Here is a 15026-nt window from a genome sequence, read left to right as displayed (position 1 = left end):
AGTATTTTTTTTCATCAGTAGGACAAATATCAGCTACAGAGAGAAGTGAAATGTTGGACTTAACTTCAGATAGACTTCAAAGTAATAATAAAATGAATCAGTTTTGATCGCAGATATCTCACACTGTGCCTACTTTGGTTTCAAGATGCTGTTTCTTCATTGGAGTGACAGTGGGGGAGTCACTTTTCTGAGGTGTCGTTCCTAGACACTGCTGCAACATTTAAAGGCCCTAAATCATGTGGTCAGGGCTAACCACACAATTTCTTCCCTTCAGATTATGTTTGCTTGGGAAAGGCCCATTCAACTATCCGCATCTAAATTGAGGAGGGCAATTAAACAGGAGGAAGGCAACCTCAATCTGCCCTCAGCCTCCACTTCCTGCCTTCTTATTTACATCCCGTCCAAGGGGCAGGCACTGGCTGTCAGCTTTGTCTTCCTTAGTCTCAGTGTTGTCCTTGGAAGGAGGAGGAATAGGACAGAGGCAAAACTAGCATTTGCTGGCTTTGTCCTTCATTTGCTCCAGCTTTACCTAGCTTATAGGGGCGCGGGTGGCGCTGTGGGTTAAACCACAGAGCCTAGGACTTGCCAATCAGAAGGTCGGCGGTTCGAATCCCCGTGACGGGGTGAGCTCCCGTTGCTCGGTCCCTGCTCCTGCCAACCTAACAGTTCAAAAGCACGTCAAAGTGCAAGTAGATAAATAGGTACCGCTACGGCGGGAAGGTAAATGGCGTTTCCGTGCGCTGCTCTGGTTCGACTGGACCTAATAGTCAGGGGTCCCTTTACCTTTACCTAGCTTCTGCCTTCTGCCCCACCAGACTCAATGGGCTTTAGCCATCACTGCCCATAACTGTATATTCATAGGAAACTGCCTTATATGGAGTCAGACCATTGTCTACACCAGAGGTTTCCAAACTTTTCATGTTGGTGACACCCCTTTTAGCCATGCCTCATTTCACGACACTGTAATTCAGTTTTACTAGCAAGCTGGAGGTTAAACTAACCCCTTTCCAGCACCAGGAGAAGCATGGGGAGCGTTCGCGCAACACACCTACACATTGCAGCCGACACACCAATGTGTCGTGACAGTTTGGAAAGCTCTGGTTTACACACAATGGCAGCAGCTGTCTACTGTCTTAGAAAAAAGGTCTTTCTGAGTCCCACCTGAAGATACCAGAGACTGAACCAGAGACCTTTTTGCAGGCAAAGCCTGTACTCTACTACTGAATTACGTTTCTTGAAGAATAAGAAGAAACGCTGGCATTTGCTGTCAGGCACTGGGCATATTCAAATTTATTTATCACACTTAGTTAAAACAAACACCTCATAGTTATGCACAGCTAGAATGGTACACAAACTGGCTTCTGTCCCTAACTAATGCACCATCTTGTGCTTGACAAGTAGAGCATGCCATTCTGAAAGAGAGTGTCCACTAGCAACAAATATGTTGTAAGTGTTTAATACCAACTATAAGGCACATGGGATCATGCTGACATAGTGAGCTTGGTGATGGCTATAATGCTACTGGTGCTTGGCTGCATTTAGGCTAGGAAATAGGTTGGGCAGTGTTCTGAGCAGAAAAAGCCTTCCTTCCTTCCTTCCTTCCTTCCTTCCTTCCTTCCTTCCTTCCTTTCTTTCTTTCTTTCTTTCTTTCTTTCTTTCTCTGTCTACAGCACAGGGGAGGATTTGTTGTAATTGTGTGGGCAAAGCGTAAACCTACTTTCCCTGCACGCTGTGTTCACCGGGGGGGGGGGGCGGGGGGAGAAATCACTCACACACCTGCAATTGATTTTATTTAAACCATGACATGATTGGGAGGGACACAACTCATGTCATGTGCATGGGCACCGGCAGGAGTTTTTTGGGGGCAGGCCTTTTGTTGGGGGGGGGCAGAACCTCAGTTTGCTCTGTATTTTTATTGATTTTTATTGGTTGGGGGGCAGCTGCCCCTCCTTGCCCCCCACCCCCGCTGCACCCATGGTCATGTGTAATTAAGCTCTTAAGTATGTGGAATCAAAAGTCTAGTGCTTATGAAGTTTCACATGGATGTCTTCTATAAGGTGAGCTGAATGGGGTTCTGCGATTCATAACTAGATATTTATAAAGTGTCAAAGAAAGTTCTGGATAAAGTTTGCATCCATTCACAAATTGCTGACCATTTCATTGTCCGACCTAGTTTCCCCGGTTCTGTCAGCGCTTCTTGCTCCCGAATGTTTTTGCTCTTCTGATATGAGCAAAAATAGCCAGTCATGCCACATTTTGCATTCTTTTAAAACATGCAGTCAAGTTGACAAGTGCATCTTCATGGATTCCTATTTTTCAGTGGAAAATCAATATTGACATTTTTTTTAAAAAAAAATAAAGCATGGGCTTCCAAAGATGTGTTTTTTTGTGATGGTTATTATCTAATTTATGTGAAATAATCGATAAACTATTCCTTATTTTAATTAAGAGTAAGAAAATTCGCATTGAGATTATGATGTTGATTATCAGCTAACATTCTAACGGTGCAATCCTAGATGTGTCTGCTCAGATGTGAAGTCCTGCTGAATTCATTGGGACTTATTACCAGATATGTGGGTCTAGGATTGCAGGCTGACCTGGGAGTAAGTTTCACTGAACTCAATTAGGTTCACTTTCAGGTAGATATGCAATTGTGATGTAGCAGTATTTTATATTAGATTCCCTCTCTGCTGTTAGCTCTTGGCTGGCCTTGAAAAAGATGCATGCATTCATTTAAGACTGGCACTGGGGGAAAGTTGTGATCTTGTGTCTTCAACAGCTGTGTGGCATACATTCAACATGTTAAACATTTCTAGTACAGTGGTACCTTGGGTTAAGTACTTAATTCTTTCCGGAGGCCTGTTCTTAACCTGAAACTGTTCTTAACCTGAAGCACCACTTTAGCTAATGGGACCTCCTGCTGCTGCCGTGCCGCCGGAGCACGATTTCTGTCCTTATCCTGAAGCAAAGTTCTTACCCGAGGTGCTATTTCTGGGTTAGCGGAGTCTGTAACCTGAAGCGTATGTAACCTGAAGTGTATGTAACCTGAGGTACCACTGTATATAAATACAAATATAGGAAAACCTTCCCCTGTTCAGATTCTGTCAGACGTTTTATTACATGTGTGTCTACTGATTTATTTTTGAGTCCTCCTCTCCACCTGAGAAAGAGAGCACAAATTTGCATGTGATGCAAAGAATGTGCAAATTTTATGCAAATCTGTGCTCTCTTTTTGCAAGTGGTTTAGAGGGCCCGATCCACATACAGGGTACTGGGCACACAAAAATTCCTATTGTCACCCCTGATAGAACATTGTCTCATTATGCTTTCATTTTGGCAATTCTGAATTGAGTGAGATTTTACAGTAGAGTAGTGAGAAAACTGGATAGGGAGATTTTATTATTTTTTCTATTGAAAACATTTTTTTAAAAAAATACAGTGGTACCTTGGTCTACGAAGAGCCCTGTTAACGAACTATTCAGTGAACGAACTCCGCAAAACTGGAAGTAGGTGTTCCAGTTAGCAAACTTTGCCTCGGAAGCCGAACAGAAGCTGAATGGTGGAAGGGCACTGGTGGTGGGAGGCCTCAGTAGGGAAAGTGCACCTCGGTTTAAGAACGCTTTGGTTTAAGAACGGACTTCTGGAACGAATTAAGTTTGTAAAACGAGGTACCACTGTACTGATTCAGAAAGCTTTTACAGCTCAAATTTTGCCTAACACTCCGAGAGAATATACAAAAGATCTGAGGGATTAGGAGACAGTTAAGGTCTGAATTGAAATGATTACCTTCTGATGAAAATGAATCTTGAACTGTTAATCTTTTACTCTTGTTCAGGGTCTCCTGCAAAACAATTGAATTTATATATGTAATCTATCTTCAAAATTGAAAGAAATCATTGTCTGGTCAGGTCCTAGAATCTGCTTAGTTGCTCATACAGGGCTTGTCTACACTTCCGCTTGTCCCATGTCGAGAAATCATGGGTCTGAGTAATTTCCCGCTTGTTCCATGCTTTATAGGCCTGGGTCTGAGCAGTTTCACAGTAAGGATTTAAGCAATTTTTTAAATGGCTGTTGCAGAACTACGCTTTCTTTACAAATAACTAAGTAGAGTTAAGTAGTTTTTAATTTTGCCCAGATGACATTGCATACATCCCACATTGCTGTGGAGCATGTTATGTAATGTCACTTGAGGGATGATATGCAAAATGTGCTCATCTTGAGTGCCTCTTCTTTCACTTTTAACAAAATTCAATTGTTTTTTAACCATGCTTTGCTTCATTTCCAGCTCTAAAATGAGCTCTAGCTATTCACACTCAAAATTGTATTTCAGTTATTTGATTTGATCAACCTGAACATAATCATCAGAGGCAACTTTTATCCCCAGTCAAGGTTTTTTATTTGCATGAAATGATTCATTCTGCAGCAGCTTCTTTTATTTTCCCTAGAAGGGATTTTGCATTGAGAATAAGAAACAACTATTCATCAGCTATATCATCTATCACTTGTGTAAGTCAAAGTCAACTTTGCTGAAGGCAGTAGGCAGAAAGCACTCAGCAGAATGAAGTTACTGTGACCGTTTGGAATGGAGCAAGAACTTAACAAGGAAACACAAAAATCTCATAGCATAGAGAAACATAGCTAATAATCTCTGAGCTCACCTGTATGTTTAGCACAGCAACATAAAAACAGCAAAAACAATCAAGGATGGGCATCATTCTTCCACATAATATAAACAACTATTGTTATTTTAAAAGGTTTATAAACCACTCACATTATAAAACATTAGAATAGTGTATAGAAAACCAAAAATACATCTAAAACATACACCAGAAACAATATGGCTAAGATAACACAGTACAACACCAGAAGATGACCAGCGGACAGCAATTAAATATTTATGTCAGAAAAGGCTTGGGTAAATAAAGGTCTGGAGCATGTTATCTGAAAGAGTAGATGCTTGGAACATGCCTTATCTCATAAGGTGATAAATTCCACATTAAAAGGGCCACAACACTGGTGGACACAAGGTGAATACCCAGAACTGTTGGAATCGCTAGGAGGTAGGGATGGAATCCTTAGGTCGGATACCAAAGTGATCTAATCTGGGAAGATCATAAACTGGATCAGATAATGAAGTCCACTTTAGAATCTCCAGTCTGTGGATTCTGGCTGCCTGCACCAGGTGGTCCGAGGGCACTGGAGGCATGCATGTTTTTGCTGCACATTTCTGTTACGTACTGAAGTTCTCACCTGGGCCAGCAGGGGGATACTGTAGGATATTTATGCAAATGAAGGATAGAAAGTGACGTTTAGTGATTGGATAGTTTGTATGCAAATGAAGGATCGAAAGTGACGTTCAGTGATTGGATAGTTTGTATGCAAATGAAGGATCAAAAGTGACGTTCAGTGATTGGATAGTTTTAGAAAGTTGCTATAGTTACGTTGTTCTGGAGCTCTATGTAAGCAGGCTGACTGAGCTCCTCAGTTCTGTTCTGTTCTGGCCTTTGAATAAACAAGAGCTGTTTGAAGAATCGCTGTGTCGTCTGATATGTTCACCCACAACTTAACAATATCCCTCTGAGAGCAACAGACCATTAATTTGCATTGTTCCCAAGGAGGACTTGCTCTGTAACAGCTGCAGATCTTGGGGTCTCAAATTTCAGTGGCGCCCCTCCATCTCCTGCACTCCATTGCAGTGCACCCTGCAGCATCCCTGAAACTCCACACCGAGTACGACTGAACTGGCCGTGCTCCCCTAAATACACCTGTCTGTACTGTAATTTCAAGTTCATAGAGGTGAGGACCCCACACATTTTGAATTGCGTTACAGAGCCAGTGGGAAGCTGAAAGTCTTACTTCTACATGGAGTTTCTTAGAAAATTACTTTCGCATTTCTGTGGATATTTTAAAGGATCCTTTGGGGGGATCCACAAAGCTTAGGATCCAGCAGATTCTAGCCACTGTGGGTTGTGCCACAAAACACCTCATTTTGTGGCTTTCTGCTTGCTACTGCAGGTGGGAGAATGGCCAGTTGTAGCTCTCTACCTGCAAAGGCAAAACTGGGGCCTTCACAATGGCAGAGACTTCCAACATTATTCCTCTCTGCTAGTGGAGGCTGGTAGAGAGGCAACTATGTGTCATCCTAACTCGGCCACTCAACCATCAAGGGGAAGGGGATTAGGATTACATTCCTAATCTGGATCCAACCGAATGCATTTTAACATTGTCTGGATGGATAGTTCATCATGTGCACTGTACAAAACACATTTTCGTATGATTCAATCTATTACTAGTTTGGGGCAATAACCTTGACTTCAACAACTGTCTTACTCAGCATGTGTTATTTCCAAGTACATATCTCTTTTCTTTTCAATTATTTACTTTCTCTTTCTTTATCTAGTGATTTACCCAATAGTAGAATGAATCTTCATGCTAGTTATACTGGTCTCATACAGAAAAGAGCCATGTGCTAAAATCTGTTATTTGTTGTTTATTTTACTATACTTTAAGAAGCACAATAAAAATGCAATTCATATACAGTAAAAACAAAGCAGTTTTTGAAAAGGCGGTAGTGTTTTACCTCTTTTGAAATGTTAACTCCTCTCTTATTCTGAAGAATTTCTTCTGATTCTGAAAACAGTAAAGACATCAAATAGAGTACAACTTTTTACAAAAAAGTGTTACAGAGAAACAAGAACATTTTACAGAAAAACAAAGGAATCCATCTTGGTCCACACACACATACACACAAAAACAAAAAACAAAACCCACAATGAGACAGGACTTTTACAAAGAAATTATTTTGTTACATTCTGATTGGTCCTTCTTGAACCTCCTTCAGATTAAAAAAAGAGAGGAAAGAATAAAAAATAATAGAATGAGAACTAATAAAGGCCCAGAAGATTGTCTGGTATTCCTTAACTCAAGGCTACTGAAGGATAAGATATTACAAAAAGTAATCAATGTAAATTGACGGTAGACGAGTTTGTGACCTGAAAGAGTCATTAAGGATTCAGTTTCAACCTCAGGATCTCTTTCAAAAATGTAGAGCATTGTATGTGCCAAAATGAGCATTAAAATGAATTGGAGCAGGGTTGCTCACAGTGGCTAAGAACTGTACATTCTTTCAGGCTTCCTCCCACAATCCCCTATGCTGCCTGAAAATCTGCTTTGGAGGGTTGTGAGACCCTCTGGATCAACATGGAAGGTGGTAGTGGGGGTTACAGGGAGAAGGGGAAATAGTTGGAAATTATTTCCCTTTCGCTTCTTCCATTGTGGAGCCTCCACTGGATCTCAATAATGCTCACCGACAAAAGGAGCCCTTCCATTTGCAGAACAGTAGGTCAGGATCTAACCCTTTTAAATACCGTATTTTTTGCTCTATAAGACACACTTTTCCCCTCCTAAAAAGTAAGGGGAAATGTGTGTGCATCTTATGGAGCGAATGCAGGCGGGAGGCTCTGCTCAGCGCTCCCTTTAAAGAGCTGCGTAGAGCGTGTGTGGGGCTCTTCGGGGCTTTTCCCTGAGGAGGGAGAAAGGCTACCCTTCTTCCTCCTTGTGGAAAAGCCCCCAAGAGCCGCACACACACTCCGCGCGCTCTTTAAAGGAAGCGCGGCTCTTGGGGGAGCCTTACCCGCGAGCAGCCTCTCCCAGGCAAGGAGAGCCTTCATCGCACTGATCCCTCTTGCCCTCCTGGCTTCAGGGATAGCCCCGCAAAGCCTCCTGAGCGAAGATGGATGAGCTCTTAGCTCTTAGCTCTTAGCTCAGGGTGCTTTGCATTGCTTTCTTATTTCTTGTTTTCCTCCCCTAAAAACTAGGTGCGTCCAGTGCGTCTAATAAAGTGAAAAATACAGTAGTTTAATATAATGAATTGGGCTAACAAGATTTGTTTATTGCTAAACACATCCAAAACTACCAAATAGGATGGGCATGTACATTGCCTAAAAAAGAAAGGAAATGCACAATATTATAGCATTGGTATGAGTTGGTGAAAGTTATACTTCAAATCATTGGCTTTCCCTGTCCAGGAAACTGCCTGGCAGAAAAGCCATCAAGAGGTAATCATGGGAATGACCTAGTCATTGACTTAAGAAAAGACACACAGAGAGAACAGATCAGTAAAAAAAAAAAGAGAGAGAGAGAGAGAGAGAGAGAGACTATTCCGCTGGAGTGCAAATGGGGAAGTTCCAGATTTGCAGTGGACAGCGATGTAAGCGAACGGTAAAAAAGTGTCAGTTTTGCAAGCTGGAGTGGGAGGGCAGAGCTCAAGGTTTGCTGTCATTTCATGCTGCAGAGAGGGTCAGACATGGTGCTTAAGGTCTATGAATCCAAGCCTGTAGCAATGGAAGGAGCAGGACCCTCTTGGTCCTGCTCTGCATTCTCTCCATATAGGCTCGGGTTGCAATAAGATAAAGCATGATATAAGAAATAAAGAGAGCAATAAAAAGCACTAAAATTCAATAGGAGTATTTAATGGATGGCTATACCATCTCCTGTCTTCAACCACAAATCAAGAGACACACCACAGTTTACCTAAATGAGACCTTGGTCCACTGGTGGTCCATGGACCACAATCTGGGAACCCCTGACATATTCAACTTTGCTGGGATAAATAGCTTTTCTAGTTTACTGAATTCTCTTAGCTTCTGTATTTGTTTCTAACTTCCCTGTGAAGTGCAGCTGTACTAGAAAGAAAACTGAACAGCAGAGACTTCTTTCATATACAGTATAATACAAAATGACATTCACATGAAGAAACAGACCAGCTATAAATTAATACTCTCTTTTGTCTGGAAGCTTAATTTTTATGTTATCTGGTGGACCTAAAATAATTTCTCTGACAAGTTTAATTAGAATAATAAAGCTCTAGGGATCATATAACCATTTCTCCAGATTCTTGCAGTTATCCAAGCAGATAAAATGAACTTGAAATTACCTAAGGGTGGCAAATACGCAAAGGTTTATGAATGAACAAGATTAACATTAGTTAAAGTGAACCAGTTAGTTAACATTTGGTAGAGTGAAAGACTGTCATACGTTAGTAAACTTGAGGCAATATTTAATCCAAGCAAAGTGTTCACATTTATCCTAGCAGATCTCTTATTACAGAAGATAATAACATTGTTTGGTAAGCAAAATGAACAAGCAAGTAAAAAACCTAAGAGCTCTTACTATGCTGATACTGGCTCTCCTTTAACTGAAATGTTTAAAATGTTAAAAACAGATGCCTACTAATTTCAAACACTGGAAAAGAGAGGCTTTAATGGTCTGATAACAAGCAGAATCTGACAGTGTAGACCAGCGTGTCAGCCAATGACTGACTACAAGGAAATACTGGTAATTGTTTCAGATACAGGAATTTTTTAAAAACCCTCCAGTTAACAAGGTGCCAATGTGGTTACTAGACTCCTATCATTCTTGACCATTTTTCATGCTGGCTAGGTCTGCACTATACATTTAAAGTCGCATCATACCACTTTAAACAGTCTTGTCTTCCCCCAAAGAATCCGAGGAACCGAAGTTTGTTAAGGGTGCTGAGAGTTCTTAGGAGACCCCTATTCCTACCCAACACGATACAATTCCTAGAGTGGTTTAACAATCAATCCCTGTTCACAGGAAGCTCTGGGAATTGCAGTTCTAGTAGAGGAATAGTGGGTCTCCTACCAACTCAATTAACAAACTACACTTTCCAGGATTCTTTGGGGGAAGAGGTGGCTGTTTAAAGTGGTATCCTACTGCTTTAAATGTATAGTGGTATAGTGCAGATGGGCACAAATGGCAGACACGCCCCATCATTCATGGAAATTCCGACACCAGTCAGTTGCATAGAAGGAGCCAATTTATTCAAGGTGAGGATACTCCAGGTGGTGTTCCCTAGGAACAAGTAGATACAGTCGGACCTTGGAAGTTGAATGGAATCTGTTCCGGAAGTCCGTTCGACTTCCAAAATGTTTGAAAACCAAAGCGTGGCTTCTGATTGGAAGCTGTGGAAGCCCCGCTGGACGTTCGGCTTCCAAAAGAATGTTTGAAAACTGGAACAGTCACTTCCGGGTTTAGATTGCTCAGGAGCCAAAACGTTCGAGAACTAGGCTGTTTGACTTCCAAGGTACGGCTGTATGTCGATTTTGACTTCTTTCCATTTCTCACATTTCCAAGTTTGGTTTGTCACATTTCCACAAATGGCTTCAATTTTTGGGGTGTGTGTGTGTGTGTGTGTGTGAAGGCTTCATTAAAATTAATCAGCATTTTAGGGCAAATTTCTCTTAATACATTCAAATGCAATTTTACGTCATATACAGATATCTGCAAGGCAATTCCTCCCAATATAATATGCATTTATATGCACACTTTACCTTAGTATATGCATTTTTGTACATTCTACTTGGCTGGAGAACTGCATTGCTAATGACTGTGTTTCAGTTCCCCTATTGTTTCGGTTAGTGTGGATAGGTAAGTTCACGTTTAAATGCAAACTGAACTGAATATGTGTCTCCCATCCATGGTGTCAGCTCTACTTTCTACTCATTATGGAAAGCTTTTCCCAGCATTTTAATAGACTGAAAAGCTAGTAGAATTACATCAGACTAAATTATTCTGACAGCATCAAATGGCCTGTGGGTTTTTTTGTGGGGGGGGGGGATGATGGGGGTGTAGTAGACTTATAGAGTTGAGGAAACAGATTCTACAGAGAAAGGGAAGACTCTACAAAACGCAGTCACCAAATGTATAAAACCAATGTATAAAACTGGATACAAGACCCATCAGATGCAGGCATCAGAATATAACAGTTCTCACTTTGCTTTGCTTTGCTTTGCTTTACTCTTTGGTTAATAAGGTACACTGTGGATGCTTCCACACAACTTATTTCAAAGCAGTATGCTTTAAGAGGGAGGAAATAGTTTTACACAGCCAGTGGATTTTCTGTACACCAACTTGATCATTAAATCATACAAATTAGACTGAAGAGGCAGAAAATATATACAGTGGTACCTCGGGTTACATACGCTTCAGGTTACATGTGCTTCAGGTTACATACTCCGCTAACCCAGAAATAGTGCTTCAGGTTAAGAACTTTGCTTCAGGATGAGAACAGAAATTGTGCAGCGTGGCGGCAGCGGGAGGCCCCATTAGCTAAAGTGGTGCTTCAGGTTAAGAACAATTTCAGGTTAAGTACGGACCTCCGGAATGAATTTACTTAACCCGAGGTACCACTGTACAATGTGACAATGAAGTAGCCCTTTCTTTTGAAGAAACTTTGTATTTTAATTACAAAGATTCCTACATGAAAAACACCACATTTGAACAGCACAAAAAAACAGCTGTAAGTTCACTGGAACTTGCTCTCAGGTATGATTGCAGCCATAATTGGGAACAGAAATGCAGACTTTTATGCTAAAACATACAACTCTGGTCAAAGCTTGCGACTTTATCAAAGTTTCAGTTAACAATCACTTTAAAAATATGTTATGATAACCAATATTAGGATTTCCACATAACTGTAATAGCTACACAATAGGCAGAAATCTAACAGGTGCAGCTTTCCTAGTAGAAAGCTGCACCTGCTGAATTTCTGCATGCTCGGCCACTGTTGAAAACACTGGGCCTCTGTCAGTCACAAAATGGCAACCTTCAAGAGGAGCATAAGAGATTTATTTTCAGAAAAGCAGTCAGCTTCATCTGAAAACATAGCATCAGTCTCCTTGATTGTTATTGTCACAACTGACACTGAATATTTGTCAGCTCATTCCCTCCTGACTTAAGTATTTGTGTTCACCTCTGTAAGGTTTCCCCCCTAAATTATAAAAATAGAATATAGTTTCCCTTTTTAGCTATCTCACTGTTCACTTCTAAATGTCTGGGAACAGGAAAGTAATCTTCCTTGTTCGGTTTGGAGAAACTATAGATTTGTTTGGCAACTCTAGCATTCTAAAGGTTTTTGAATGTTCTACAATTTACTTATAAATTGTGAGACTAGGCGCATGCTACAGAGGATAGTTATTAACATCTGAACATAATTTTAATTATTCTTCAGAACTATGCATTTTAAGGTGTGAGACAGATCTGCAGTCAGACAGAAGCCCAAAAGAAGGCTGACTTCCCTCTACCTTCCATCTCTCTACCTCTGTTTGTGTGTGTGCGTGCATGTGTATGTGTGAGAGAGAGACTGTTCCTTATTTTTAATTCCTTTTCCTCTGTTCAGATAGGCAGCATTTATCTAGGGGGCTAGTAAATAATTGGCACTTATCTGCAAGGCTGAAGTGTTGCACTAAGCAGGAATAACTTTCTCCTTAGCACTACGGTGGCACTAAGCCTAATCTGGCATCAGTAGCTTGATACCTGTACAAATCTAATGAGCAAGGGATTAAAGGGTGGAAAGGAAAGAGGCTGTTCACTCCATTGTGGAAATTCCTCATTGCATGTACAAAAAGAGCTGGTAAACATCAGGATAGCAGATTGCAAAACTGCTTCTGATAAAATTCAATTTCACTTCAAACATTGAATCAATATGCTTGAATGGCAGAATATAGCTGGAAGGAAGACAAAACTCTACATTTTTAAAAATTAATTTAGGAGTATGTGCCACTGGAGTGTTCAATAAAATACAGCATTCCTTTCACCACCAGTCTACTTCTATATTATTACTGATTTTGAAAGTAAAATAAATAATTCAGGGATTGGGGAGCCAATAGTTTCTTCTAACTGCAATATATTGGGATCTGCAGATGAGGGCCAACATCAACCCCTCTTTATCAGAGGTGGTAGGGCAAGGAGTAGGACCTTTCCAAGAGTGGCACTTTATCTTTTGAATTCTCATCTCAGGTGGCCGCTGAGAATGGGAATTTAATTATGTAGCTACTGTAACTGTAAAATGTTAGGTCACTCTCCAATCAGGGGCATATCTAGGGGTGGCCAGGTCTACCCCCACCAATGACACAGACTCAGGGGGCCACAAACATCATGCCTCTCCATTCTGGCTTGGAGTAACTAGGAGCCCACCCACCAGTGTGCTCCTGGGGCACCTCCCCAGCAGGGCACCAAGGGTGCAAGGGACAGGGGGCACCAATACAGCTACTTGCCAAGGGCACAAGGTATCGCCTTTGTCTCCAGTGAAAACAAATGTCACTTAAACCTTTACTGCAGCAGTGTTGGCCATATTTCTGAGGGCTGGTTTGAGAAATTCTAATGTACATCTTGAAATGGGGAATCATAATTTGCACAATTAGATTGGGATGAATTCAAACATGAGGCTGAAAGAATGACTGGCTGCAGTCATTAAATGGAAGCTCATGTGTGAACGTCGGTTTGACTGTGCATGTAATAGGGCTTCAAGACAACAAGCCCTCCATTGAATGCAGGTCTGTAGTGCTTAAATTGCACAACTTGTTTGATCAGAGAGCACAAAAATTGAAAGTGCTTACTACTGGAAACGATGGCTCTATGTAATGAAGTGCCAACACAGCACCTGTGGGTACCCCCGTATAGCCTTTCTCTTGTACTTGCAAGGTCCTGCTCTCCTGTTCCTACCCCTGCTAGAGTTAAGCTTGAAAGAAGCCTTTCTTTGTAGCCAACAGAGGGTTTTTTCAAATCAAATTGTGACTTTGGGGGAGCTGTTTAGCTGGAGAGGGATGTGGTAGCTTCCCCTAGCTGTGATTCAACCACCACCACCACAAACACCCTCCCATCACAATTAGATTTCAAATATCCCTTTTACTGCAGCCAATAAAAGACTCCCCCCCCCCAGGCTAACTACAATGTGAAAAGGGTGATTGAGGAAGGGGGAATACCCTTCCCTTCTTGCTTGCAACCTCCCCCCTAATTCAAGCCTAATCGCTGGTGGCAGCGTGGAGTGAGTGTGCATGCATGAGGGCCTGCCTGTAGTGTGTGTTTTGTGGGTATGCCAGTTTTTCAGGTTTGCAAATATGCCAATGCACTGGCCCCCAAAGGCTGGCAAGCCCTGCTATAGTGCTGCCTCCAAGTATTTGAAAAGCTGTTGTCTGTATGCAATCAAACTCACTCCCATGCTTTTAGGAAATGAAAGTCAGTGATGCTACTTCTAAATCTGTTTCTACTAGAGTGGTACCTTGGGTTAAGAACTTAATTCGTTCTGAAGGTCCGTTCTTAACCTGAAACTGTTCTTAACCTGAGGTACCACTTTAGCTAATGGGGCCTCCTACACAGCTGCTGCACGATTTCTGTTCTCATCCTGAAGCAAAGTTCTTAACCTGAGGTACTATTTCTGGGTTAGATGAGTCTGTAACCTGAAGCGTTTGTAACCCGAGGTACCACTGTATTACAGTATTAAAGCTGCATGTATGATTATTACATGTGAAAATTCCATGGCTTTCCCCCAGCATGGTGTAGTGGTTAGAGCAGGGGTCAGCAACCTTTTTCAGCCGTGGGCCGGTCCACCGTCCCTCAGAGCACGTGTGGGCCGGACTATATTTTGAAAAAAATATGAACGAATTCCTATGCTCCATAAATAACCCAGAGAAGCATTTTAAATAAAAGCGCACATTCTACTCATGTAAGAACACCAGGCAGGCCCCACAAATAACCCAGAGATGCATTTTAAATAAGAGGACACATTCTACCCATGTAAAAACACGCTGATTCCCGGACCATCCGTGTGGGCCGGATTGAGAAGGCAACTGGGCCGCATCTGGCCCATGGGCCTTAGGTTGCCTACCCTTAGGTTAGTATGTTGGATGAAGACCTGGGCAACCAGGGTTCAAATCCTCACTCCAGCCATGAAACTCACTTGGGTGACCAAGGGCAAGTCATAGTCTCTCGGTTTAACCTACCTCACAGAGTTGTGAGAATAAAACAGGGAGGGAGGGAGCAATACACACAACGTTGAGCTCTTTGGAGAAAAAGCGGAGTATCTACGCAATAAAATAAAATATGGGCATAAACGGGAAGAAGTGTCACTTCTGAATCAGTGCTCAGTTAGAAATACCTCCATTCTTCTTCCTATAAGAGCCAACTCCTAGGTGTCACTTCAGGCCCCTAATAAAATATTTGAGGGG

General features: G+C 41.7%; 1 protein-coding gene across 9 annotated transcripts in view; it reads right to left on the bottom strand.

Moving 5' to 3' along the window:
* Positions 1 to 15026, bottom strand: part of SEL1L2 (SEL1L2 adaptor subunit of SYVN1 ubiquitin ligase) — a 44466-nt gene that overhangs the window by 25476 nt on the left and 3964 nt on the right. For 8 of the 9 annotated variants that reach the window (XM_081906247.1, XM_081906248.1, XM_081906249.1 and 5 more), the window contains exons 2-3: positions 6581 to 6630; positions 3787 to 3841 (exon numbers count right to left, since the gene is read on the bottom strand). In XM_081906247.1, the coding sequence (XP_081762373.1) occupies positions 3787 to 3841; positions 6581 to 6630 (105 nt within the window). The remainder of the gene's footprint in view (positions 1 to 3786; positions 3842 to 6580; positions 6631 to 15026) is intronic. The other variant, XM_081906255.1, reaches the window with a different exon arrangement.

The sequence above is a fragment of the Podarcis melisellensis genome (genome assembly GCF_964234715.1).
Source record: "Podarcis melisellensis genome assembly, chromosome: 3".
Taxonomy (NCBI): domain Eukaryota; kingdom Metazoa; phylum Chordata; class Lepidosauria; order Squamata; family Lacertidae; genus Podarcis; species Podarcis melisellensis.
This window is presented reverse-complemented; position numbering and strand designations above follow the sequence as displayed.